At 37.0% G+C, this 27,668-nt stretch overlaps 2 protein-coding genes across 8 annotated transcripts in view; one reads left to right on the top strand and one right to left on the bottom strand.

Annotated features, from left to right (window-relative positions):
• Positions 1-27,668, bottom strand: part of LOC105423659 (adenosine receptor A3) — a 409,096-nt gene that overhangs the window by 118,346 nt on the left and 263,082 nt on the right. The gene's annotated exons all lie outside the window — the stretch shown is intronic.
• The window catches only part of GluRIB (Glutamate receptor IB), a 208,567-nt gene that overhangs the window by 180,563 nt on the left and 336 nt on the right, over positions 1-27,668 (top strand). For 3 of the 7 annotated variants that reach the window (XM_011633482.3, XM_089077417.1, XM_011633487.3), the window contains exons 5-19: positions 8,158-8,290; positions 9,140-9,260; positions 11,480-11,644; positions 13,129-13,341; positions 14,252-14,359; positions 14,594-14,704; positions 14,815-14,935; positions 15,552-15,646; positions 16,423-16,646; positions 17,918-18,130; positions 21,966-22,164; positions 22,291-22,535; positions 24,055-24,301; positions 24,586-24,660; positions 26,214-26,273. In XM_011633482.3, coding sequence (XP_011631784.2) covers positions 8,158-8,290; positions 9,140-9,260; positions 11,480-11,644; positions 13,129-13,341; positions 14,252-14,359; positions 14,594-14,704; positions 14,815-14,935; positions 15,552-15,646; positions 16,423-16,646; positions 17,918-18,130; positions 21,966-22,164; positions 22,291-22,535; positions 24,055-24,301; positions 24,586-24,660; positions 26,214-26,273 — 2,330 coding nt within the window. Of the gene's footprint in view, positions 1-8,157; positions 8,291-9,139; positions 9,261-11,479; positions 11,645-13,128; positions 13,342-14,251; positions 14,360-14,593; positions 14,705-14,814; positions 14,936-15,551; positions 15,647-16,422; positions 16,647-17,917; positions 18,131-21,965; positions 22,165-22,290; positions 22,536-24,054; positions 24,302-24,585; positions 24,661-25,672; positions 25,728-26,213; positions 26,274-27,668 lie in introns of all 7 variants that reach the window. The other 4 variants (XR_016139381.1, XM_011633485.3, XM_011633483.3 and 1 more) reach the window with 4 other exon arrangements.

Here is a 27,668-nt window from a genome sequence, read left to right as displayed (position 1 = left end):
TTCAATGGTGCATTCTCTTCTTTTTTTCCTGTGCATTGCCTAAAATACAAACCATTTCCACTTGTTTACCGTCTCGCTGACAGAGTGTTTCGGTCACAGGGAGGAAAGCGATAAAACATTCCGTTCCGCATTCTGTACTCCATGATGAGATCATTCATGCGTTATAATTAGTCATCGATAATGATGGCTCTCGGATCAATCGATGCGCCGCGCAGGAAATAATGAGTAATAATATACACGTAATAAAAAGCACTCTGAAGGTTGCAATTTATTGAATGACGTAATAGAATTCAGATTAGGTTACACAATTTTAATTATTACTTTGAGTAGGTCATGAATGTATTTGTATTTTTATTTTCGACATTGTAATTCCGACGACGACGACGACGACGACGACGACAACGACTTAAAAAAAAGAAAACTGGTACACTTGGGGATGGAAGTCTCGGTATCTGTTAGTTGCTGTTTTTTCCCAAAGTTCCCGCACCGATGTCGCGGATTCACCGTCGTAATCTGGACAAAAGTATGAAAAAAAGAAGGTTCTCCAGTTGGCTTTCTTTCCGTTTGTCTGTCAGTTTTTTCGTCTCCGCAACTAATAGCTCAGTTTTAAGGCGAACGGTGCGCGAGATTAAGAACACAGACGAAGGGTATTAAGGATTGCCTCCAGGACGATTACGTGATAGGACACGCTAATCAGACCTCCGTTATTCCGGCCAGACGGACTCTTCGGGTCTCTCTTGAGGTGACGCGTCTGTCACAGATGTTACCTCAAAGCGTCCATCGTGGTTAAGATATGGAGACAGATCTTAATCAGACATCCGCCTCAAGGTGAAAATCTATTCGAATGCGCGACGATTTGCCAAAATCATTTAGGCTACTCGTAGATACGCTAAGTAATTTTAGATGATTAAATAAGCAGCTTTGCTTATAGCCAATCGTACGTTTAAAGTAGAAAATTAAACACACAATAAAAAATTGTCTTTTTGTTGTTACAAGGTCTTATAGTTAAATTAAACTTCTACAAGGCTTCACGGCTATTTAAATCGAATGTCATGTGGATAAAAAAAGATAGAAAATAATTAAAATTATATTTAAATGCATATAAAAAGATGAAAATAACATAAAAGTTTCACACTGAATTATCTGTTATATTACAATGTAATAAAAACTCTTGATTGTATTCTCTTAATTATTATTACTGACTCTTTATATAATTCGTTACAATTCACTTGTTATAGATTACTTTTCTACCTTCAACATTATGAGCATTTTTCAAACGAATAACGTAATACGGCTCTTACTTAAGTTGTATTTTAACAAGCGAAAAAACGTAGAACAAGCGTTAATTTTTAACATTTCTAGATCTCGTAAATCTTAAAATATTTTCCTGTTTACGTTATTCATAGTTGAGTGTATGTACGCGTGCATAATAAACTTAAGTATAATTATACCTTTGTGTCCGCGTTTGTTAATTAGATGCACAAAAAGATAGTTTATTTAAAGGAGACACCTTAAACTGAGGGATCAATAAATATCTGTCCAAACAGTTAACTAGAATCGATACCGGAAAACTCGTCACTCTACAACCGCAAAATTTCAACAACTCCGCAAGGACTTACATACGTTTAATTGACGGTCGATGTATTTCAAGCTTACCGTACAGGAAAGCCTATACTCCCTAGAGACTTCTCATATAGCTTGCCTGAAATGCACCGGTTACAAGGAAGACGGGTTTTCGTTTAAAATTTTACTCACGATCGCACGAAGGATCGTTCGATAAAATCGAGTTGCACATAGATGCCTCGCGGTATTTCTATGCCTCACGAGTTGCTTCATACGGGGTGTTCTGCAAGACTTTTCTCTTTTCCTCAACGGGATATCAAATTTGACGAAAAAAGAAATTCACTCGTAAAGGTAACGTGCGATAGAATAATAAATATCGGGCTATGATAATTATTTGCGAACGTGCGATCGATAATAATTAATCTTCTTATTAATTACCTTAATGGAATTTTTATTTGAATTTTGATCGTCGGGATATTTAATATCGGGAAAATTAAGGATTGCGCCGAGCTTGACGCTCGTTTGACGTTTGACGAGGGCTGTCGTTTCGGTGAGGGCAGAGAAATTGCCGTGACGGAAGGGGCGCAGATTTCGGAGGGCACCCGGTACGGAGGGGTGACTTTTATTCCGCCTTCGTCGCGCGTAACAAGACGTCTTCCGCTTTAAGCTCAGCCCGTCGTACACACATAGATACAATCAGACATCGGTCGATCCCGTCGCGTCGCGGGGATGGCGCGTTGCTTGTTTCGCCATCGCGTTAGTTTCCGGCAGTCTCGACGGCATTTTCGTCTGGAAGTATGCGACACGAGAAACCGCTGGCCATCCGTTGGTACGAGGGATACAGACGGGATTGCTCCCCGTACCCAGACTAACTCCCGCGTGCCTGCCCGGGGGACGTCTATGCGGTCGCGGATGGTTGCGCTCGCGTCTGCACGTAGACGTCGTCGAGTTACATGCGACTTCGCAATGCGAAGATATTAGCGTGGTAACGTCGACCGGCGCGAATTACGTTCCGCATGGTAAAAATAGATGTGGGACAATGTGGCTGAATTGTCCACAGAGTAAATTTCGCCTCGTTCCGAGTCTCCCCCGTCTTTCACGGGATGTTTACGGAATACACCGTTCTACCGCTATGCACCGCTGATTCTCATGACAAAAATAACCGGCGATTCGAGAAGGAAGAATTAATGACGATAATAAGAAACGGTTAACTCATTTCAGATGTATTTTGTGAAATCGGAAGTTTTTTTTTTTGTTTCACCGCGCCATACCGCCGTATAATTAATCGATAATTCCATTGGCGGTTTTTCCGCCATGTAAGAATGAGATTGCGATCACAGTTGATGCGATGAGAACGGCGCTAATTGCGAAGAACGGAGCCGAAGTTCGCGCAAAAAGAAGCTCGCGTCGAAGTTGGGAAGCAGTGCAACGGTGCGGGTTGCTGAATTGCTCCTTGAAGCATCCACCCGCTCCAGAAGCAGTTCCGACTTCTATTTAGTGTAAGTCGGGCGAAAATAAGTTACGAGAAATGGACGTGGAGATACAACGATGTGTTTGTCCCAGCAACATCGCACTTAAGCACATAACAACAGATACGAGGCGCCAGAATCGAATTATCACGCCTGCGAACATAGTTATCGAATAAAAAGGTTATTGAAGCATTTATTGGCTACAACAGTCTCGGAGGAGCGCTCCGAAGGAGAAAGTCCTCGATCCTTTCCTTCTACAACGATCCGTTGCGCGGAAAAATGTTAACCAGTTATCTTTCCAACGATAAAGCTTTTCTTTGTATTAAAATCTCGATTTAAAAGTGTCTATAAGCTTTAAAAGTTCAGTAATATAATAAATAAATATTCAAGGGAAATTAAGATAAACAAGAATAAACAGAAACTAATTAATTGATACTGTTCCAAGTCGTGAAACCTCTTTTATTCTTACTAAATACTAAACAAGTATAAGATACATATTTAATAATAAATGTATCGAATATTGCGTATTGATAACATCCGAACTAACTTTTTGCAATGTATTTCTTACTTTAATTTACTTTAATTTATTTTATAACTCAATACGTTTCTGCCGTAGCGAAAAATAAAAAAAATAAAATCATCTCTAATTTCTAAAAAAAAAAAACCGAAAACCTTTTCGAATGTCGTTTGTAGAAAAAAATGGAGATGCGTGTTTGCCGTGGCACTTCCAAAAATTTGCGACTAAAATCAATTTGAACGATACTCGTAAAAAAATTATGGAGGATTAAACTGACTAGGCCCAGAATGTCCAATCACCAAATGGAATTTTGTAAAATGTGACAGTTCGACTTTGCACGGAACATAAATAAACAAGCGCTGCACGTCGACAAATGCATTTTGGTTCGATCTGAACCTACTAACTATATTTCAACAATGAAACTGGAGAGAAATTTCGAATTTTAATCGGCTTGAGCTGATTTAAGCGTACATGTATACTAAGCCAGCTTGATTAGTAGACAAATTTCAATTTTCGCGTTAAGCTTCTATTTATTTGTTTTCTATTCAGCGTCAAACAACTGGAAATAAATGATATTCGTACTTTCGATAAACAACGTCATTATTTTAGTGTTATATCAGTTATAAATGCTAGGAAATTTAAATGAAATAAAGACTACTAAATGCTATGCGAAGCCAAACATGCCAATTTATAAAAGTACAAGTCGAACAAACTTTCGCGAAGATCGTGTTTCGCAATTAGCTTTTCAATTCGTGAGTAAACCAGCAAGTTGTCTTAAAGAAATTAATTTATACACAAACTGATGCATCAAAGTCTACAAAATATACTACTGAAAAAGAAGTAAAATGCAATTAAATTAAGAAAATATTATCAGGTTATTGATTTTCAATCTGATAGGGCGCTATGTAAACATAATATTTCAGAACTTACTTTCAGCAAATACAAAGTTTATCATTTGTTTATCCGTGCTGGAATTTGTAAAATATAATAAAACATTTTACAATAAGTTGTTACTAAGGGAGACTATTTCCAAATTATTTTCGAGAGAGAGAGAGAGAGAGAGAGAGAGAGAGAGAGAGAGAGAGAGAGAATATTCGTAAATATCGCAGCCGTGACGTCGACATGCAGGTCCGTTCTCCTTTAGCTTTCTGTACCTGCCGATCGACGTCGACGATGCGCCGATAATTAGTCGTCCCGTAACTGCAAATGGGACACGGAAGTCGGCAGGTCGCTTCGTGATTCGGAATATATTGAATGTCACCGGGCACAATTGGACTGCGAGTCTTGTCATGGCTTCACGCGTATCTGCGATAGCTTCAGGTCAATTTCTTTTCATGCGAATGGTATATATGAGGTAAGCATTCTACGTTGATCAAGCGCCAATATTAAAACTAAAAATGTCGAGCATTCCATTGTGCGAAAAGAAAAATGCAAATTTTACATCATAATCGAGATATAATGAAAAATAAAAAAGAATGCAGTTATAGAAATTCTTGAACGTTTTAGCGGATGATTCGATAAAAATCAAAAAAGATACCAACTCTTTGCAATCTAGGTTTCCTAGATAGGTTTTCTAAATAGGTGTAGATGATAGAGTATAATTTTGACGTGGGCATTGCGCTTACGCAGATTGCGATTATAAAAAAAAAATCAAATGAACCTCCTAATGAAACGCAAGCATCCTAAGCTCATGATGCGCTGCGTGTTTACAGACTCTCTTACAGAAATCGTAATTGTGTTAACGAAATGAACGACACATCAAAGCGCTGCTTCGACGCGAGTTCTCTGAAGTTTCAAAATTATTATTTACTCCGCTCGTAGATCCATATCCCACGATGATATGGATATTGTGCACACGTACGCTTTACAAATGAGCATCGGGGCTTCAAAGGCAATTCCGCGATTACCGACATCTCTTGTACTTGCTACGACTCGACTGTAACGACTGAAGGGATTCTGTACACGGAGCCATAACGAGTAGTTTATATATGTTTTCAGTATATATCAGATAAATTGTGCGTTCAATAAATCGCGGTTTCGTCGTGACGTTCTCGGGATGCAAAAAAATATGATATTAAAATTTGACAAAATAATGTATAAACTCGTAATTAAAAATTCTGTTATGCCACTGCGGCTGATCGTGTGTTCCATGCGAGCGCATCGTGACAGTTCATCATGTTAATCTAGCCGAGTTAAATTTTGACATCGTGGGATCGTGTTTTGTTGCATTTTCAAAACTTTGTTGGAAATCTTTTGTTGGAATATCAAAAGAAAAATAATTCACCGCGACATAATCGGAAATAAATTACGGTATGGTTTAACAAGAGTGTCATTTTATTTGGAATATTTCATTTTTGAAAAGTTCACTTTCATGCTTTACACGTATGCAATATTCAAGTCAAGTGATGAAAATATGTTTGTCTAATCCGCACATATTCTTCGGAATTTCTGAATTTTCCAAGCAACGCCAAGTCGAATTACGCGACGCAGCCAGTGGAAAGAAAGTGATTTTCGAATTAGATACTGACCGTGTCAGAGTCATCGGTGAAAGAAAAATGCGGTGAAAGGGTTGGAATTGAAGTGGAAATGGCGTTCGCGAGAAACCAATAGTACTCATCGAAATGTCAAGCTCTTTTGCAACGCTCGAGCAGACATGTATGTACGCGCGCAGTTTCAGATTCGCGCTCGTTAACCTGGTCAGCTTTCTCGTGCCTGACGGCAGAAAAAAAAATGTAGCGATAGAGTCAGATACATTTCGTGTTCTAATGCCATGTTTTCCTGCATCCGGCATTCCCATTAAATTGTATTAATGCTTCTCGACCTCTTTTCTATCACGGTTTTTACTTGAACGAATATTTTTATTTAAATATCGAGAGGAATATCGTTTAAAATATAAAAATAAATAATTGAGAGTTTTTCCTCCAATTTTCCTCTCTTTTGTAATATCAAAAATTAAAAATACATATTTTTTTTTTTTTTTTATAAAAATTGTTTCACTTTTTTCTTTTCTAAACGAGAATTTATTGTATTAAAAACTTGTGCGATTTTTTAAATATTAGATTTCAAATAACATCGTTACGATCCCGATCGTTTTTTCTCGCGGAGCAAATATCATCCTTCGTGAAATGCATTTAAGAAACACATACAATCCAGACCTTCATATTTCTCTCCCGTCCGAAGATCCTCCCCTCTCTTTTCAGAAGCTGTTCTTTCAGCCTCCACCGCGATGTTCGGAAGCACCGCTCCGCGTCTTGCCAATTTTTTTTTCCAGTCGATGTTTTCATCGCGCGACCGCGACGCGGAACCGCCGGCAAAAATTCCTTACGCCGTAACTCACCGCGCGTCTGCGTCGTGCAATACGCCGCCGTAACTTACGCCGGCTGGCCACGATCGTAAAAGTAACGACGAGTTCGGAGACGGGAGGGGTCAAGTGCGTTGTTATGCCGGGGCGAATGACCCGAAATGTGCACCGCAAGACGGTTAAGATGTTGGTGCGGACTCGCGATGCAATGAGCGCAATTAAATATCCGCCTCTCCATTTTGTAACATCATAGATTCCTCCTCGAATTTACGAGACGTCCGATCAGAATCTACCCCATGAACTCTGCCTCAAGCTCGTTTCCGTTGTGCCCCATATATATATACATATACGTACACGAGCATACAGATATTTGATCGTATCTCACGATAACATACTGCATATAATTCGAATAGTGTATTTGCCAGAAACTACGGGTATATATATTTGTATGATTATACATTTGGAGGCTCGCGATATTTGAGTCAGTAGAAACGGCGAATATATAGATCCTGCGAATTTAGTAATTTATGGGTATCTAGAATTCGAGATCTATTACACATACAAAAGAACGTATGAATATTTCATATTTCATGTAACTACTTTCCTTCATTTTTTAATGAAGTCCATTTTCTAAATGATATAAAGATTTAATGGATATTAAATAAATAGAAAGGGAAAGGAGATCACAAGGGAGTTTCAAAAAATAAATACTGTAGCTATTTAAAAACTAATCTCTTAAGTACTATGTTTAAGTACTATTGTTTTATAAAAAGTAATGAATTATGCATATATATTTTTCGTATAAATATTGTGATCTTTTCATTTGTCTAATTTTTGTCTGCATAATTTATAATCAGATAATGATGCTGTACAAAAATATTTGTATATATACATATATGTATTAAATATTTGTAAAAAAAAGTAACTACAAAAATATATTACATTTTTACAACAACATCGAGTCACATATGTGCAATGCCGTAACTGCAACGATGCAATATGACGCGATTAAATTTTGTCGTCGCCAAAAATATGAGGCGGGCCAAATCGAACAATCTACGACACTCTCTATAACTTAGAGGCATTGCCCGTAGACAGGCGATATTTCACACTACGCGAGAAACCGCAGACTGAACAGAGGCTGCCAATGAATTACGACATGGTCTATGTAACGCGCAATCGTGCGTATGTAATTTTCGGAAGACACACACAACGACGAGTGGCAGCTCGAGCCTATGTCGAATCCATATAACGTAGAGCGCATATAAGCGTTTCCTATAATTTAATTAAACGCCCGTGAGTTTCAGGACTACTCAGGCTGCAGCAGATTTATCAGGGGTTGAAACCAGGCAACGAGTCCTTTCAAGTCGAAACCGTCAAGAGAATACAGAACATGTCAGAGGCGATCGATTTTCTGCGCAGCCTTGAGGAACTTAATCGGTAAGCCTTTTTCATTAAAGGCGTTACACTCACACTTATACATCACAAACAAATAAAAAGAGAATATCACTTGTACTTGTTATTCTCAGCAGGATATATATTAATTTCTTATATTAATTTCTTTTCTCATGTTTAATCCAATGCATGTTCTGAGCGATTTTTTTATTTATTACGTAAGAAAAATACATAAGTTTAAATTAATTGAGTCTCAATATCGTACGTTTACATTTATATTTACATTCAACAGAAACGGACAAAAAGATAAGAGAACACATTACGATAATGCGTAAGATACAATAATATTTAAAAGTTTTTATCTATATTTGATTAAAGTTGTATGTTGGATAATGAATTCCAAGTTTTTCATTCACTATCAGTAGAAGCGGAAAGGAATGCAACGATACTAACTTCTCCACGCTCGGAAATGGTTTAACAAAACTATTATTTTCTTGCAAAATAGCATACCAACGACGATATGACGAATAAGGCTGGTCGTAGCACAAGTTGGCACTGCAATTCAGCAGCGGCTACGCATTTACGCGATGCAAGTAATCAACAACAACGAGTAATTGCCATCGCGGTGGTTTGAATTGGCCGGGCGTAGTTACCGAAAACAACGGCGTTATTGCAAATTGCCATACAATATCCAATTATTACAAACGAAATGAGCATGGAAACTCCGCGGTGCATCGATCAAACGCGACAAAGCCACACGCTAACACAGCGCGCGAATTGCGGCGAACCAGCGTGCGAGGCTTATGTCACTCTTCCGATAGAAAATTCAACGTCCCCGAGTCCTTTCTCTCGCTTGGACAACTAATCTCAGTAAATGTCATTAAAATATTACAGGTGGAGTAACAAATACGTCGTTCTCGACTGTCCGACGGACATGGCGAAGGATATCGTTGTGAGTCATGTGAGGGACGTAGCCTTGGGAAAGAGGACGTATCATTACTTGCTGAGCGGCTTGGTAAGTCAATCAATAGAATTTCCCTTTCAATTTAAGCGAGCATCGCCATTTCATTTGATATCTGCCTGTTCTTATTTCAAGACTAACTAATTAATTCAATCGTCCATTGTTAAATATCTCGCTTTCGTTCTCGTATTTAATTTTTCCAAGTGTATTAAAAATTTTTATACTCGCAGTATTTTCTCAAAATGTCTTGTTTACGCTTTTCAAATGAATAACAATTATTAATTAAACCGTATAAAAATAAAATTATACATTTTTTTCCTCGTAATTGTATTGCAAAAGTAACGAAAAGAAAAGGATGGAGATTGAATATTTCAAAGACAATGACATTCGCTTAAACTAAATAGAATTGTTATTTCGCAATTAATAGAGAATTTCTTGGTTTTTATTTGAAAGTCGATGACTTCTGCACCTAAGTTTCTTCAGTCAGAAAATTCGATATGCAAAACAGTGACTTTCGCTTTACCGCGCGAAAGTGCTCTCACTTGTACACCGTCTGCGTTATGGCGGGATTAATTCGCAGCATGGCGAAATTTTCGAAACAACTGAGAACCGTCGCTCAAACTGACACGAAACACTACGTCGGGGGAGGACAAGGGGGGAAGGACAAGGGAGGGGGACACAAGATCTTCGTCGGTGATGTCTCCGCCGTACTTTAGAATTTAGAGGACAGTTTGCTTGTGTTTAGCGGCTTCCAACGAGTTGCTGCAGAAGAGCAGGCGGCATTACACTCCGGCGACGGAGAAGATAGTCGTACATACTTGCATGTACATCTAGTTCCGTCTCTCTACAAGGCACGCCATTGTCATTTATCGCGTCATTCTCGAAACGGTTGCACGACTCGCAACGGGGCACAGACGTGTCGATTCGCACATTTTCTCGCTTTCCACCATTTGCCTTTCCCTTTACCTCTTTACTTCCTCCTCTCTTCTTCCACGGTCGTCGACTTCAATTCGAGAATTCAACGACTGGGAGAGACAATCGCCAACATTTAACTCGCATCTCAGATATAATTTCGCCTTTCCGCATCAATCACTACCGACATATTTACGAATCCACAAAATTCTGATCTCTCCACCCACGAGTTCTCTCGGCCGAGAAACGCGAGAATAAATACGGGCCTAATAGTTGTTGAACAACTATAGCAATGTTAGATATTACAAAACTTTATCCGCTCTCTGCCCGCAAATGCAAAAGTTCAAAAGTCAACGGCGCAATGGCTGACGGGGTGATATCAGACCGGCAAATTAAACTGGTAACGTGGCGAACTCGTTCGCGACGAAGTTAAACACGCATACAGCGTTAACAGCGTCCATGTATTATCTCTAGCCGGTTGATGGATGATGGTGGATGGCCGCGCCAGTAGTAAAGTAACGAAACAGATCAGCCGCGCAGACCTACGAGATGCGAGACCTCGTAATAACACTTAACGCATTGCATTTGGGTATTGGATAATATTAGTTCAGTTTTAAATGAAGGTTTATCGCTGTTTATATGCCGTTTTCAAAAGCGTTTCTTCTGGCGTGCCCATAACGCCGTCGTTTCCGCAACTCTCGAACGGAGCTGTTCTCCATACTTGGCTCGTTAGTTTAACGATCGCGAAAATAAGTAATCGCAATTTTAATTGGACTTATCTTATCGTTTCGCAGGCGTAATACGCGTTTACAGTTCCACGGCGAGGCGCAGACATATCAATTTCCCTACCCTCTGCCTCCCTCGCCCTCTCGTCTCGTTCGGAAGACTGCCGCGCGTTAACACGAACGACGAGTTTTTCACCGTTTCGAGGTTTCGCCGCGCATAATACGCAAGTAACAAAGCAATATCAGCATAAAACTGGAATGTAACTGCAGTCGAGCTAGAGTAATTAAATACAGCGGGTCCAAATTGGAATCGAGACGTCAGTCCTATTACGTTTTCCAGAAGAGAACAAAGGAAACGCGGTAATAACGCGCCGTAATAATATTACAGTGACTCGAGTGCACGAGTCCTCGAGTCGACTTTAAAGACGGCGAAAGATCAAGGACCTCGTTGTCAAGGCGGGCGCTTTTCGCGAAACTACAGACTGTCCCCTTAGAACGCCGAAAGCTGAAATGGGGCTTTAAGCATGACGACCTTTGTCATGCAAGCGAGCAAGAATAACCCGGTGTGCATCTCGCAGACCTCCTGTGTGCATTCCCTTCGTGTACTAATACTCCCGCATATTTCGCTGTAATCAGATAATGGACGATCGATGGGAGAGCGAGGTGATCGAGTACGGCGCCATCAACATCACGGGTTTTCGCATCGTGGACGCCACTCGACCTCACGTCAAGGATTTCCTGGCCGGCTGGCATCGCCTGGATCCCGCCACGTCTCAAGGCGCCGGTCGTGAATCCATTTCCGTACGTATATGCCCACGTATCACCAGCGCCTTCCCCGCGGGACCTCGTCGTCACTTCTTTTTTCTCACGTCTGTCCTCCCTGCGGTGGCTTCTCCTCGCTTTCACGGGCTTGTATCCAGAGGGGTAACCACCTTCCGTGGCGAAATTCTCAAAAGGCCCGTCGAGTGCGCGACGGATTCACCTCCCGGTGGATCGAACGTTTCCTCGGGTTTCTTCGTTTTCCTTGACCGACAACGAGTGACGGACGACGACACGACAAAGTTTCACACGAGAAACGAGAATCAAACAAGAATCGTCGCACGAATCTTGTTCGCACGCGCGACCTCGACTCGTTCGTTCACTCACGCGCGTCTTTGTGTGCGCGGTGGCTTGAGACCAAACTTGTTAAACAGCACCCGCATGTAGAAACTTTGGACTTTTCAGCGCGTTTGTAAAGTGTCGCTCTCATTCGGCCGTGCCGGTCTACGTGGATTGTGTTTCGTCTTCCTCTTAATGATCGCCTTCCTCCGTTCGCGCGTTAACATTTTTTTTTTTTACCCAATTTCTTCTGCAGATCTAGCAAAAACTAACTAATGTTTAACGATGCGCGACAACACAGCTTTCTAGTATTACCACACGGTTTTACGAAACATTTGATCGATAAAGGACTTTTTCATCCGATAATCGCTAGTAACATTGACAAGTTCAACAATTCATTTACAACAAGTCGCTGCATTGCGTAAAATTGACTAGACGAAATAAAGAAACTATTGAGTTTAGTATACTTATTTTATCGTTGAAAAATATTATCAAAATTAAACAAATTCTTAATCTCAATCTATAATTTTCTGTAAGAAGTAATATGTTTTGCCGTATTTTATTAACGAGTAAAATTCATCTATCTAAATTAACGATTATAATTATTGCACATTTATCGTTATCTCTTTTGCTCTCCTGGTTTTATTTAGTTCCGCAAAATCACAATGTTGAGAAACATATTCGACCGTTTTGCATGATTTTCGTCGTGTGTTACAAGAAGCGACGAATATAATACCTAAAATGGATACATTGCTAACGGGGTTTTAAGGTAAGGTTGTGTGAGACACTATCTATGGATCTGAAAGCTTTCTCGGAGACAGGCCGCATGCAATCTAATGCAACGATTATCGTGCCCGATCGTTATATTCAGCGAGCACCAAACGCGGTTTTCCAACACTGGCGAAGTGCCCGAGGTACTCTTGTCTCTGTGAATTTACGTATGCCACAACGTGACGACGAATCTCTCTCTCTCTCTCTCTCTCTCTCGCTCGCTCTCGTGAAATCCTTGATCGATAGATAGAGTCTACCACAAGAACGTAGAAATTGGAAAAACTTTTCCACCAAATTCTTACTTCGCGTTTTCTAGAATCGACAAACAGCAAGAAGAGTGAAAGTGAAAAGAAATTTGTTTTCAGTAGTTTGTATAGTAGAAATTGTGCGAATTAATGCATTGCATATCAAATTAGGCGCAAGCCGCTCTGATGTACGACGCCGTGTTCGTCCTGGTTGAGGCCTTCAACAAATTCTTGAGAAAAAGGACCGACAAGAACAACATGAGACGAGTAACACCGGTGAGCAATCAGCCCATGAACGGAACCAAAGCGTTAGACTGCTATCACAATCGCGGCTGGGTCACTCCGTGGGAACATGGCGACAAAATCTCCAGACTTTTAAGAAAGGTAGATAAACATCTGATTAGCGAGAATAATGCAATGGCTTTATATTTTCAAAATTATTGTCCTAAGTACGTAAATGTAAATGTATCACTATTTATTTACAACTCTTCATAAATTCACACGTAAATCGTACGCATTATTTGCTATTACATTTGCTATTACATTGAATTAAGTAAATGCGCGAATTAGCGTTAATTGCTGTTAAATTTTGAATTTCTGTTATCAATTTTTTATTTCGACGTTACGACGTGTTATCATTAAACGCGTTATTGCATCATATAGATTTATACTTCAATAATGCGAATGATAACGTGTAATCGTGCATTGGCCGCAAACATAGATAATTTATTTTCAAATTCCCGAGACGCGATCCAGAGGACAGGGGTACTCAATGTGTTGCGAAATACCGTAGCGACCGAAATTGCCACGGACTCTCCTCGACGTATCTCTGCTCTTGACAGTAATTGGCGGTTATTCCGACTCTAACGGAATTCCTGCGTTCGCGTCAAATAGTCCTCCGTCATTCCCTTACGAATACATGCCGTTACTCTCGTAATTTTTTTGCCTTTTAATCCGCTACCGTTTGTCATGTCAAAATAGAACTCGTCGGCAACGAAAAAACATAGTAAAAATGAATATTGACATTTCTTACCAAACTTTTTTTTAATAAAAAAAATATTTCTCTTTTTACTATTAATCTTTTAATAGTAGTCTAGGCATTATAGGAACGTTATTTGTATAAATCATACTTGTCACTTTTTTAATATCCCGAGAACGTTATATAATAATCTACGTTGTCTTTACACTTCTCTTTTATTCTAGTAAAGAAATGTAATAGCAAATAAAAGGATATATCAGAATATCTTATTATACCAAAGTACAAAACGTATTATATTAGACTTTATTTATACAGGTTGAGATTGAAGGGCTGACAGGGGAGATACGATTCAACGACGACGGCCGACGACAAAATTATACGCTTCACGTCGTTGAGATGACTGTCAACAGCGCTATGGTGAAAGTAAGTCTACTATTTTTAGAACATATATATATAATATATTTAATGTATTCAAATAATTTGTAATTCCACAATTTGAGACTCTAGAAATAAGTTATTTACATACTTCTTAGTTTATCGAACGATAAAGCGAGTAAGCTTTCTTCATAATATATTTCCTGTTAAAACTCTCTTTTTGCATAACATATCTATTTTGAAAGATTTACATTAAGAAAACCTCATTATTTATTTTTATAGGTTGCAGAGTGGACTGATGAAACTGGTTTTCAAGCGATAGCCGCGAAATACGTGCGACTACGTCCGCATGAAATCGAAAAGAATAAAACCTATATCGTTACTACAATAATGGTAAGATGTTTAAAATTATATATTTACGATTATAATAAATATAATATCTATAATTTATGCGTAATTAAGATCAATTGTTGAAACAATAACGTAATAATTTCGATTGATAGGAGAGTCCTTATATAATGAAAAGGGTGCCGGACATGGGTGAAGTATTAGTTGGAAATGATGCTTACGAAGGATACTGCAAGGATTTGGCTGATCTCATCGCAAAGAAGTTGGGCATATCATGTAAGTTTGTGATAATAATAAAGATCATCTCTTTTAAAGATATTTATCCTGATATACATGAAGAAATTGTGTAATCAAATTAATTCTAATATAAATGTGAATATATTAGAGAATTTAATAAGTCTATAAATTTATATGATATACATTTAGATTTATGTGCATAAATTTAATATACGCAATATACGGAATATTTATCCAGAGCAAAAATAATTTAATTATTAAACGAACATTAAATTATCATTTAATACGAAACATGGTTTATTTCCTTAAAATTTACTTAATGTCCACTAGATATAATGCTAGAACAATGACGAAGAAAGAAAGAAGAAAGAGACCGCAGTCTTTGTTTCGGTGCTTCCCTCCGGCGGCGTACGCTTCCGAGTAATTTTTAATTATTAATGCTAACGACTCTCATTTAACTCGCACAAGAATTAATAATTCAAGCAAGAATTGCTTTTATCATAAGCGAAATTTACCGAAGCTAGCCCCACCCTTGACAAGTACCTGAAAGACGTAACGAAGCCTCTTCCGTGCATGGAATTCGATAATGGAAAAAGTTCCGTGGAAGAAATGCTGTTTCGCGCACCCCGTAAAGTACTTTCTTACGAATTTTCAGACGAGCTGCGGATCGTGAAGGACAAAAAATATGGCTCGGAAAACCCGGACGCGCAGGACGGCTGGGACGGCATGGTCGGGGAGCTTATCAGAAAGGTAAGTTCCGGTAATTTGGTAGTTGCATTCGCTACATCCTCGAATCGGAGCGGTTTTTCCTTCTGCCAAAGCCGGTCTTCCCGGAAGTTTACGCGAAAAGACGTAGTAGCCTCGAGTAATTGAACCCAGCTTCTCACAAGAGTGGATTATTGATCGTTGCGCGACCGTATAGTTCAGCTGCTCTATGAAGGAGCTGTTTTATCCCTTGACAGTGAGTTCGAACCTGCTCCACTAGATGCCCTAAGCTTGCAAGCTCGTCAGTCACTATCTGATTTTAAGTTCCATCTGGTGGGAATGTAGAATAAGCCCAAAGCATTCGAGCTTTTAGCTGCATCTCACGTAGGTATCTCACGCGCGTTTTCTGCGTTTTCGAAAGTACCGTGAGAATGGAAAACAGAAAAGTAATAAAATTAAGAAATTTATCACAATGTACAAAAATTTAAGAAACTATGCAATTATTAAATTTTTTTTTAAATTATTTATTTAAACAATTTCAATCATATAGTGATATATAGTTAAAGAATAGAAATACGAGTATATTACAAAGTAAAGATATCAAAAGCACAATGTGCGAATATCAATGTAAATCTAGATAGTTTTTCTTCTTCGATGTTCAAATTATCTTTATAATTCCCCTTTTCCTTTCTTTTTTAATCGGTGTTTCTGAAAATCTAACAGATTTTTATTAAATGATTTAAAAATTAATTTATCACCCCTACATTGATATTCAATTCCGTTTTTTGACATTTACATACATTATTTTATTTAATTCGTAGGAAGCTGATATAGCAATCGCTCCTCTGACCATCACCTCCGAACGGGAACGCGTGATCGATTTTAGTAAACCGTTCATGTCTCTCGGCATTAGCATTATGATAAAAAAACCGATCAAACAAAAACCCGGGGTCTTCAGCTTTTTGAATCCACTGAGCAAGGAGATCTGGGTGTGCGTTATTTTCTCTTACATCGCCGTTTCTATCGTCCTGTTTATTGTGTCGAGGTAAGTACTTTTTTATTGTAATCATTTTATGATAAATGTCTATATATTAAAAATATATTTTTAAACGAAATGAAATAGTTAAAATCAGAAATCAATGCAATATTTATTATCTTCATTACGTAATAATGATTAACCAGACATATTTCATTAAACCTTATACATTATTCATTTATAGCTTTAACTGAACTAAATATTAATTATGAAAGATAAATTGATGTGTTTTTCATTCCATAATTAAGCGAAGAATTGTTTATTCGCATTAATTAATTAAAACACTTGTGAGAAAAACTATGTCATAAATTTTTATTGGTTACTTGCACAAGTCTTCTGCCTGCTGCCACAGTTACATATCAAAGAACTTAAAAGTGCATTTATCGTAATACAAGCAATAAATTATGCGGTGATGCATTTATCGCATTTTTCCATCTAGCATTATGTTGCATATTTACATTTCTTATCTTACGTTGTCGCAATCAAACGCGCCAATAATAAAAAAGGAAAAGAAAAACGGGTTCACATTAACGCAATGAGGTAAAGATAAAAAATTACGTTTTAACCTTATTACCTTTGTACTAATGCAGGGCAAGTCATATAATTGACGTATATGCGAGAGCCGTCTAATGAGGATGTAATGAACAGAAGAAAGTTTTTAGAGATGGTTCTATAATTAATAGGACTCTTTGAAAACGCCGTTTAAATGAGATCTTACGCATCTCATTAAGGCATATGACATGCATAAAATTATTCGTGATGACTATTGAAACTGGAATATTCATTTCGATTTTCAAAGCGCTATCTTTTGCAGCGAGCGATTTTCAAATGCAGATGATGCATTAACTTTGAAATGTGTGTGTGTGTGTGTGTGTGTGTGTGTGTGTGTGTGTGTGTGTGTGTGTGTGTGTGTGTGTGTGTGTGTATCTATTATCTCCGTCATCATACACACACGCACACACATATGTTCTAAAAGCAAATATATTAGATCTGATTTATTAATATGACAGATATTGCTATTATTATAAATAATACATTTATCTATTTAATCAAATAGAATACGTAATCTCTTTCCATATAAAACCATTAATATTATCTATAATCTATAATTTGCCACTATTTATAATTAATGCCACTAGTCAATCTAGTAAAACGAATATTCTTTTAAAGAATGAATTTTAATTGAACATTTTTTGTTTTCTTTTTATCGCGTTTAGAGAAGTAATAAAAGATTTTCTTTGAGGTTTCTCTAATTCTTTTATCTTTCTTCAACAATATAGATTTTCTCCGTATGAGTGGAGAGTCCTAACCATCAGTGGTAGCACAGATTCAGCTATTAGTGGACGAAACGACCCCAGTTTGCAACATCCACATACGCCGCAAGGTTCACCTCACATGCCAACTTCCAGCATGGCCAACGACTTCAGCATCGTAAATAGCCTCTGGTTCGCTCTAGCGGCGTTTATGCAACAGAGCTGCGATATCTCACCCAGGTAAACATACGGCTCACGTTATTAATTTCCGGCAGTAATTAATGTCTGGTTGCGAAGAAGCTCCCTCCGCCTGAACTCGGCGGTTAATTTTTTTCTAATCGCCAGATTTAACGACGGCTTATGCTCACGCTACAAATTTTTAAACCCTGTAATGAATGATGTCTGCATAGTTGAAAGATCTCTCCCCCGTCCGATTACTAGCTGCATATAAATTGCTGCGATAATTACTCCATATTGCAACTTGAAAAACAAGTCGGACTGTATTTGCTCATAAAATTTGTACCTGGGAACGATTTTGTGTTTTTTGCACGATCTACTTATTCGACAGCGCTCGATGCCGCAATTAGCAACGTTTTTAAATAACGTTGAAACTTTGTACCCTGCATATCAAATATGAATTCTACGAAATCTATCTTTTTTTTTTGTTAATCTCATCAACTTAATAATTTCAGAAATTTAATTTAAACTTCAATTACATCGGAATAATTAATATTGGAAATTGAAATAAACGGCTCAACCTCTCTTTCTCTCTTTCTGCTTCTCTTCCCCTTTCTCTCTCTTCTATGTATACTATTTTGTTCAGGAAAAGTATCGTACGTTCATCAAAAGATTCGATATTCGAAAAAAAAAAAAAATGGAAAAATGCATTAACATTTGGACTTGTATAAACAGATATGCAGTCGTGCAATTTCGCTGTTAATCAGAATTCGGGTAGGATCAGATATTTACCTCGAGAGGCTCATGGATGTGAACTTGCGAGAGAATAAAAGAGAAAGAGAGGAAAGAGAGAGAGAGAGAGAGAGAGAGAGAGAGAGAGAGAGAGAGAGAGAGAGAGGAACGACGCGCGCAAGTGGCTCCCACGTTCTTCTCGGCTAATTATAGCCGCCCACTCTTGCTTCCCTCCGTTTCCGTTTCCGCGGTATAAGCGCAGGTAAGTACATAAAGGCATGGGGAGAATAGCTCCCTTTACCCGGGACAGGTCGAGCGTACAGCCCGGTAATAGGATGAATCGGGGTAAGATTCTAAGAGCTTCCCAGTTGACGTTTAAAATCTCTCGTGTAAATTGTTAAAGCGCCTCTCCGCGGATGGACGTTTGGCTTAAAAAGCTCTTTACAACATTTCGGGAGCCGCTTTCGCGTTAAATATAAAAATAGATGACCGACGACTAAAATAGACGATGTTCCAAACTTTGTTTTTTTCATTCAGCTAATCCGTGCGTTATTACGACGCGAGATATAAATAAAGAAACCGGTTGCGCATTTATCAAAGTACCATTTGTTAAAATTAAAATCAGGTTTCTAGGATGTCTCATATATATATATATATATATATATATATATATATATATATAAAATATATGTGTGTATATCTCGAGTTGAAAATCTTTTTTTGCTGATAGCTGCCGTAATATACTCGCTCGTCCAAAGACACGCGAGATTACTGCAAATACATAAACCATACGTTATTTGGTTTTTAGAGTGCTTGCAAGCTCGCCATTATTCTCACGATAAACGCGCGTTATCACCATTAGTGCTGTCATTATACTCTCGTTAGCAAACATTTCAATCGCTCTTATCTGGCGCACTGCCTCACTCGTGCTATATAAATGCGCTCATGCTACAAATTACTCTATTCGTCAAGATCGACAATGTAGTGCAATCAAAATGCGCTCGTTCTTAATGACATAAAACATTCGAGGCGAGCAGAGATTGATCGGTATTGCTCGAAAAACATTTCTAATTCAAATTATGTTAACTAAATATCAGTTTACGGGAAAAAAAGCAGACTGACGTTCGCAATAAAATTGGCGACCTTATCGTGCGATGCGTAATTTAGATCGGCTTCATAATCGCCGGATGATTATAGCCGCACGAGGCCAGAGTCATTTGAATAAAGTATGCCGCACGTATAACAATTTACAAACGCAATATATAAGTTAATTTATTTATTATTAATTTGCACATTCAATTCTTTATCTTGTTTATTGTGTTATGTCACATGCTGTCTTATAATTTTTCTCAAATAGATTTACTTGGATAAAATTAAATATTTTAATAATTTAATTGATATTTTGTATTACATTAGTGACAATTCAATGATTATTTTTTAAATGGATTTCAAAATGATTCACAAGAAATCTTTTAAAAAATTTAAAATGAAAAAAAAAATATGTATAAAAAAGTTAGTAATAAATAAATCAAATCAGAAATAGTGAAAAGATTCTTCTTTCTTTTAATTAAAGAGTTATGAATTATGAAAAGGGTCTTTAAAAGTTGAGTCTTAAAGACCCAGAGAAAAAATTTCTCTGTCTCAGAGCTCAATAAATTTCGCGTGTTTGAATTAATTATTTCAAAATCGATATGAGTACACTCGTGTAATAAGAATTCCTATTTTTAATTTGTTATTTCTTAATTATAAAAATGTTTTGATGCATAACAGTTTTCTTAAATCTCAAAGCAAATTACATACTAATCAATAACGCTCAGTGTATGAAAGCTATCTTTTTCAGAGACATTAACGTTGTTTTAAAATGTTACATTATATAGTACATCTCTTGGAACATAACGCTGCGGGTTGGGGTAACGATTTTGAGCAAACATTTCAAGCTGCAGACAAGTGCCACATCTATAAACAAAGCATAATTTGCTCGCATATTCAAAACATTGTAGTTGGATAGGAGTCCAGCATGAATAGAATATTCACGTGGCAATGCTATATTGTGCTTTAAAGCAAGCCGCGCAGTGCTATGATAGAATTCAAATCACACATCCTCTCTTGTTCCTTCAAGTATTCGATATATATATATATATATATATATATATATATATATATATATATATACACAATTGACATGCATTATGATTGTTATCTCAACATACAGATTGAAAATGATAGAATATTTCCGTCTTGATTTCTTCCTTAAGGTCCAAAAATATATAACATTTCACTGTTTGTTTTCTTCGTCGCCATATGACTTTTTGCAGTATAAAAATAAACTTATTAAACTACACATAAGCATTGTAATTAAAAAATTATAATTTTTTATTATATATCAAAATTTCTACGGTATAGCTACATTGATATTAAAGTGTAAGGAACTTAGTTTGAGGAATTATATTCCACAAAAGTGCATACATTTCCAGGGAATAGCAACAAAAGTGAATGTTACGAGTACGCGCGCGTTTTGTCGTTTACGCGAAGCAGACCGCGTGCTTACTCCGAAACTGGGTCTCAATTAATTTACATTTGGCTGTATCCAGTGCGCCACCCCATCCTAGTAGCCCTCTTGATTAATGGTTTAAATATTCGCGCGGTGGCGATATGAATTGTAAATTTCGTGGAACCCGCGCGAACGGCCACTATCCCTCCATCCTCCTCCTCTACGCTTCGCCTCCTCTTCTCCTTCGACCACCCTCTAGCCACGATGTTCATCCTGCGCAAATCTAAGTCCGATGTGTACACACGTAATTAACGATATATCCTTTGGGTTCCTTGTTTGCGAGCAGTACAATTGTGATTGTAGCGATCGAACAAGGATAACATGTATAACTCGTGGATAAAAAGTGAATGCCGCTTATTTAATTTTAAACTGATGCCACATGTGTTGCTTTAAAATTCATATATGATAAAAAAGTCTTTATATCAAAATGTTGCGATTGTTTTTATATCAAAATATAGCAATTGTCTGCATATTATACATTTATGTATTATTTGATCTGTGTAAATATTTGCTGTATATATATATATATATATATATATATATATATATATATGTGTGTGTGTGTGTGTGTGTGTGTATATTTCTTGTTTTAATGATTTCCAAATAATTTGACAGATCCATATCTGGCCGCATAGCTGGCAGTGTCTGGTGGTTCTTCACTCTGATTTTAATATGCTCCTACACCGCAAATCTCGCTGCCTTTTTAACCATCGAGAGAATGGTCACGCCAATTAATTCACCCGAGGATTTAGCGGCGCAGACGGACGTTCAATATGGCACCCTCGCTAATGGTACCACTCCGGATTTTTTTCGGGTAAGCATTAAGAGAAACGTTTAATCCCTTTAATAATCACAGAATGAACAGTTACAAAATCATGAAATTTTCCATGCATATTTGATAATGAATCCGCATTTATCCGTCTTTCTCGTTCATCTGTAGAAATCTCAAATCAGTCTCTACAGCAAGATGTGGGAATTCATGAACTCACGGAAACACGTGTTCGTACAATCGTACGAGGAGGGAATAGAAAAAGTAAGAACGAGTAAGGGCAAGTACGCATTTTTACTAGAGAGCCCGACAAATGAATACATCAACGAAAGAGAGCCCTGTGATACGATGAAAGTTGGGAGAAATCTAGATGCCAAAGGATTCGGTATTGCAACGCCATTTGGATCCCCGCTCAAGTAAGTACCTAACAATATAAAAGTTTTCTATATAATATTACTGATAAAAATTATTTCATTTCTTCAGATTTTACCATAAAATAATATAGGAATATAAATAGCAGATATCAAATATAATTTTAATTATTAGCGGTTATCTTATACAAGAGCAGGATTTTTCCTTGTGATGTTCCACCCTGTCGTTATCATTATTCTAAAAGATAAGCTAGTCACGATGTGAATTTGAGTGTGAATTAGTAGTTTGACCTTCCGGAATAATTTCATACTCGCGTTGACAATTATTGTACTTTCCACATCTCGTTAGACGGCAGAGAAGACACTTGATATATTTTCGTTGAACAAACAGGAGAGAGTAGGTAATTAACGAGATTTGTAGTCATCAAGGTGAAACAGAGATCCCGGTACGCTCTCGCTTTCTCTCTTTGCCACTCTCCCGTGCGATCACTTCGTCTTTGTTTCTTCTAAACCTTTTTGCGGCTTTTCGCTCCTCGTTCCGCTGTGTTCGGAGTGTTGTCACACATCATTACACGCAATTAGCATAGAAAAACTCGTACCCTCTTTTCCATGCCATTACCCATTAGAGGACACGTTTACCATCAACCAATGTCATTTCATATCATGTTTCAACAAAGCGTTTTCCTTTTGTACAAATGAGGTGTATTCTTATTAAATTTTTATTGCCAGTATATATTTATTTACGCATATTTATTAATTTAAAAGCGTTACAATTAATAACATTTGTTACTATTAAAATAAAAAAAATAGTTAAATTTTTGTATGATAAAATTTCAACTGATTAATTTAAAAACTCTACATGCAGGAATGAAATTCATATTGTAGCAACTAGTCACACTTATGATTTAATCTCCTATAGTAAAGAAAGTTTGAAAAATCTATGAATAAGTATTTGTTAGTCCATTAATCTTCATAATGTGACTAGAGCAAGCGTACCGCTGCGACGGTAATACGAGCAAATTTGCATGTTATTGATTTTTTAACCGCGCGACCCTTGACGTTTCGTGCAACGTTCTGATCTCATCCCCACGACTCACGCGCTGTCTTCAGATCGTCGAAGCAAAAACGCAGCTCGCAGGGCAGGTAATTGGGGACGGTATGCAAACAGCAGCTTTATTATGTCTACCTACACATCTACCGGAGGAATAACGGCCGTGGCTTCCTATTAATCTTTTTTCCCAAGTTAGGAAAACTCCTCTTCGCTTCTCCTACAACCCGAAGCAGAAACTTCGTAGAATACCGATATTCCCCGAAGCTTAATTAAAGAAAGTTCCCCTAACTTTTTTTCAACAAATCTGATTAGACGCATTGCCATGATATTTCGATCTTCTGACTACTTATTCATACGTAATAAAATCTTTAATATATCGTACAGTTTCTAAGAAATTATATAAGATAAAATTATAAACCTTACACGTATTACGATATTTTCTCTGTATATTATATTTATGTAATAATATTTGTACTTAGGGATGATGTAATTTTATAAATTTCTCGATGACAGGGATCCCATCAATTTGGCGGTGCTCTCTTTGAAAGAAAATGGAGAACTGGCGAAGTTGGTCGAACGATGGTGGTACGAAAGAACAGAATGTAGGCATAGTGATAAGCCAGATCCCACCAAAAACGAGTTATCGCTGAGCAACGTAGCGGGAATATTTTATATCCTAATCGGTGGCCTTCTTCTGGCACTTGCCGTAGCTCTCTTGGAATTTTGCTACAAGTCGCACACTGAGGCGACAAGAGCGAAGGTAATAATACCATGTCGCACAAAATCATTTTATTATTATACACTTTGCTAATATGTACTTTATCGTAAAATATGATAATTCATTTCTTAATTATTTCATCAAATTCAAATCCTTTCACATGACACAACAGAATTTTATTTCAACAACGTATATTTTTAATCGCGTTTATAATATTTAATTTAATTATGTTAATTAATTTTTAATAATTTTATGAAAGCTTTTACAATTAAAAAGAGATTATTTATATATTACACTCATACACATGACACGGTATTCTTCTTTAGATACCATTATCAGACGCAATGAAAGCGAAAGCACGACTTACCATCGGTGGTGGTCGCGATTTCGACAATGGACGGGTAAGTGATAGCGATCGAATCCCTTATCAATATGTTCGCATACGCATATTCGCATACGGTATCAGTAGAAATTATTTGGCAAGAGATACTTGGACGAAACGTACCACCGATACGAGAATGATAAGAAATGCGACGATATTTAATTTATACTGTTTACTTTATATCGTTTAAACATTAATTTACTAATAATAACATAGCCATCAAATTGTTCGGGGAATTAAACATACAACTAGCATGTTTACTACAATACATATTAATAATAATAATAACAAAAATTATACGCATGGTCTATCAAATGCAACAATATATGCGGTTGTGCAATTAGTGTAGGTCGAATTACCGTTGTTAATCTCTATGTTAATTATTATGATAATACACATTCTGCGAATGTTCTCCCGTTATTAATTATTAAATTCTCCGTTGAATTAATTTCATAAAAGAGAAAGAAGGGTATACGGAGTGGATACGGGGTGCTCTCGATTGGCGGTACGTCTCGCCGTGCAATTACTTCGGTCTCGAACCAAAGGTATCGATGTATCATAAAACATATACATTCGCAACAAGAGCATCGTACATTATACATACGCATATACATGAAAACCTATTACATTATATTCATATAGTACATATAGATGAACGAACATATAGAGTACGCTTGGCATGCAGTTAGCAGCGTAAACGTTTGACACACTCTCGTTAGTTACGTAGCTGGACTCAATTCGGTTACATTTAATGTCCCAGAGTTTCAGCCTCAGTCTCCAAGAGACCGATCGGACCAGAGGACTAAGACCGTTCGATATATCGACATACATACATATATATTCTCCATATATGTATATACCTACATATGCGTACGTGCGTGCGATGTGCGGCTGGCTGGATGTATTGCGCTCTTTTCTGTTTCTCTCGTCTCTCTCTCTCTTTTTTACTCGGTGAACTCGTACGGGAGGGGCGTTACAAACTTGCTCGTTCGCGTTTACGTTTTCGTTCTACTTTGGGTTTTTGTCTCTAGTGGTACGGACTGCAGAGTTAGACGGAGGATGCATGCGCCTTTCCCGGGACCATATGTGAGTACTCTCGCCCTTAATTTTAATCCCACTTTGCATCTACCTTGTTTTCTCCTAACTCTATTGCAGTCTTCCACCTTCTCTCTTTCTTTTTCGCTTTTTGTGTCAAAAGCTTCTGCATGATAGCTGCGATTTGGGTCACACACTGCCACACACCATCCTGGAATGTTACTTGTTCCTTGACGAAGGATAAGTCAATATCTCTCACACGCATACACAAATTTCTCTTTGTATATATTTTTTTTTAATATATAATTTCTTTTCAAGAACTATAAGCAAACATTTACATTAACATATTACATAAATATTAATCCGATAGAATATATTGTACGATAAAAATATTTCATTGATATTATTAGCTTCTAGATAAAAATTTATTTAAATGTATATAAAAAAAAAAAGAAAACAAAAACACGTAGGGACTTAAGAAAATTTTGAGATCTTCACGAAAATTCCTGTTTTTTGTAATACTGATTCCTTTCACAGCGCGGGAAGAAACGAGTACTGGCTGCGGAGGTACCCACATTGACTACGTTCGCGCCGAAGGTATGATTCTGAAGAGACCATGGTGCATCAAGAGCTACACGGGAAATTTTTTGAAGATCTCTTATTTTCTTACGTTCCTACGTGCATTGCTACGTCGGTGTATGGATATGTCTGCACGGTGTATCCTTTGCACTCCCTTCAAAGTTGGATAGTATATTTATCTACACGCAAGAAGCTGCTCTCTTCTCAATTTTCTCAAATTCTTTCTCTCACTTTGCAGCTGATTAATAATAAAGTTTGATTTAATTCCTGACAATTTTTCACAAATCAATTATTAATATTTTAATTGAATTAATTTGGTGATTTATCTCTAGTTTTTAAAAAAATAAACATTTTAGCAAAATAAACGTCTTAAGGAAGATTGGTAAAATTAGAATTTTAATATCAATATTTTAATTTTAATATGAGCTAAATAAATATTATATTATTATTTTAATATTAATATTAATATTATTTTAAATATAACTGCAAAATTTTCGTTTTTACGTTATTCATCTTCTGTGTACTGTCAAACTCATATTCTGTATCCTATACTTTTCTCCAAATTTATTCATTCGATCTTTCCTTTATCAAAAATTTCGATTTTTCATGCGCGCTTATTTCGCATGGCTTAAACAAATTTTACGAATACAAACGAAGCGCAGTATAGCATATTGCCTGATGCTTTTTCAAGTTTATTATGCAAAATGTATAGACAAACGGCAGACACATACGCGAATTCATGATCGTTTTTTGTTCATCCGTTTTCTCTGTTCCGGCGTGCACATGTGTCTGATCGATCGACCATCCACAAAACTCAAAGCAAACAAAAATCTTGTTTATTTATGGATATTACTACCGTTGCAAACAGTGATACCAATATTGCTACAACTTGTAATATATTTTCCATTTCCGTTTGGATTTATTCCAGAAAAATTCCAAAAGAAATTAAAATAAAGAATATTATACATAAAGCTCGAGTTTGCTTCACAAAGATTGTAAACGAAAATAAAATATTTGTATATTTATATTTATTATTGCTCAAAGATATATCAAATGGCATCCAATCGGTTATAAAACATATTTTGAAAGAGAAGAAATAGACTGAACCTTATTCACATTAGTAAATCACATACCTATAGTTTTGCAATCTTTCACGTGATTCTGTCATAAGTCACTACACTGAAAATTTTATCACGTATTAAATTCTTATTGTCTTTTATTTTTAATATATGTGCCTGAGCTAGTATACCATTACATACTATTCAGTTTCTAAATTATCCGCTGATCAATCTTCAAAATTGTTCAAATTAATTAAAGTTCACCAATTAATAATATCAACGTTAATGTTATTAAGATAAACTTCAACTGCTGAAGCAAATTAAATAATTATTTCTAATACTTACTTTAAATTTG

Source organism: Pogonomyrmex barbatus, unplaced genomic scaffold (assembly GCF_055798465.1).
Source record: "Pogonomyrmex barbatus isolate J1 unplaced genomic scaffold, ASM5579846v1 scaffold2, whole genome shotgun sequence".
Taxonomy (NCBI): Eukaryota; Metazoa; Arthropoda; class Insecta; order Hymenoptera; family Formicidae; genus Pogonomyrmex; species Pogonomyrmex barbatus.
This window is presented reverse-complemented; position numbering and strand designations above follow the sequence as displayed.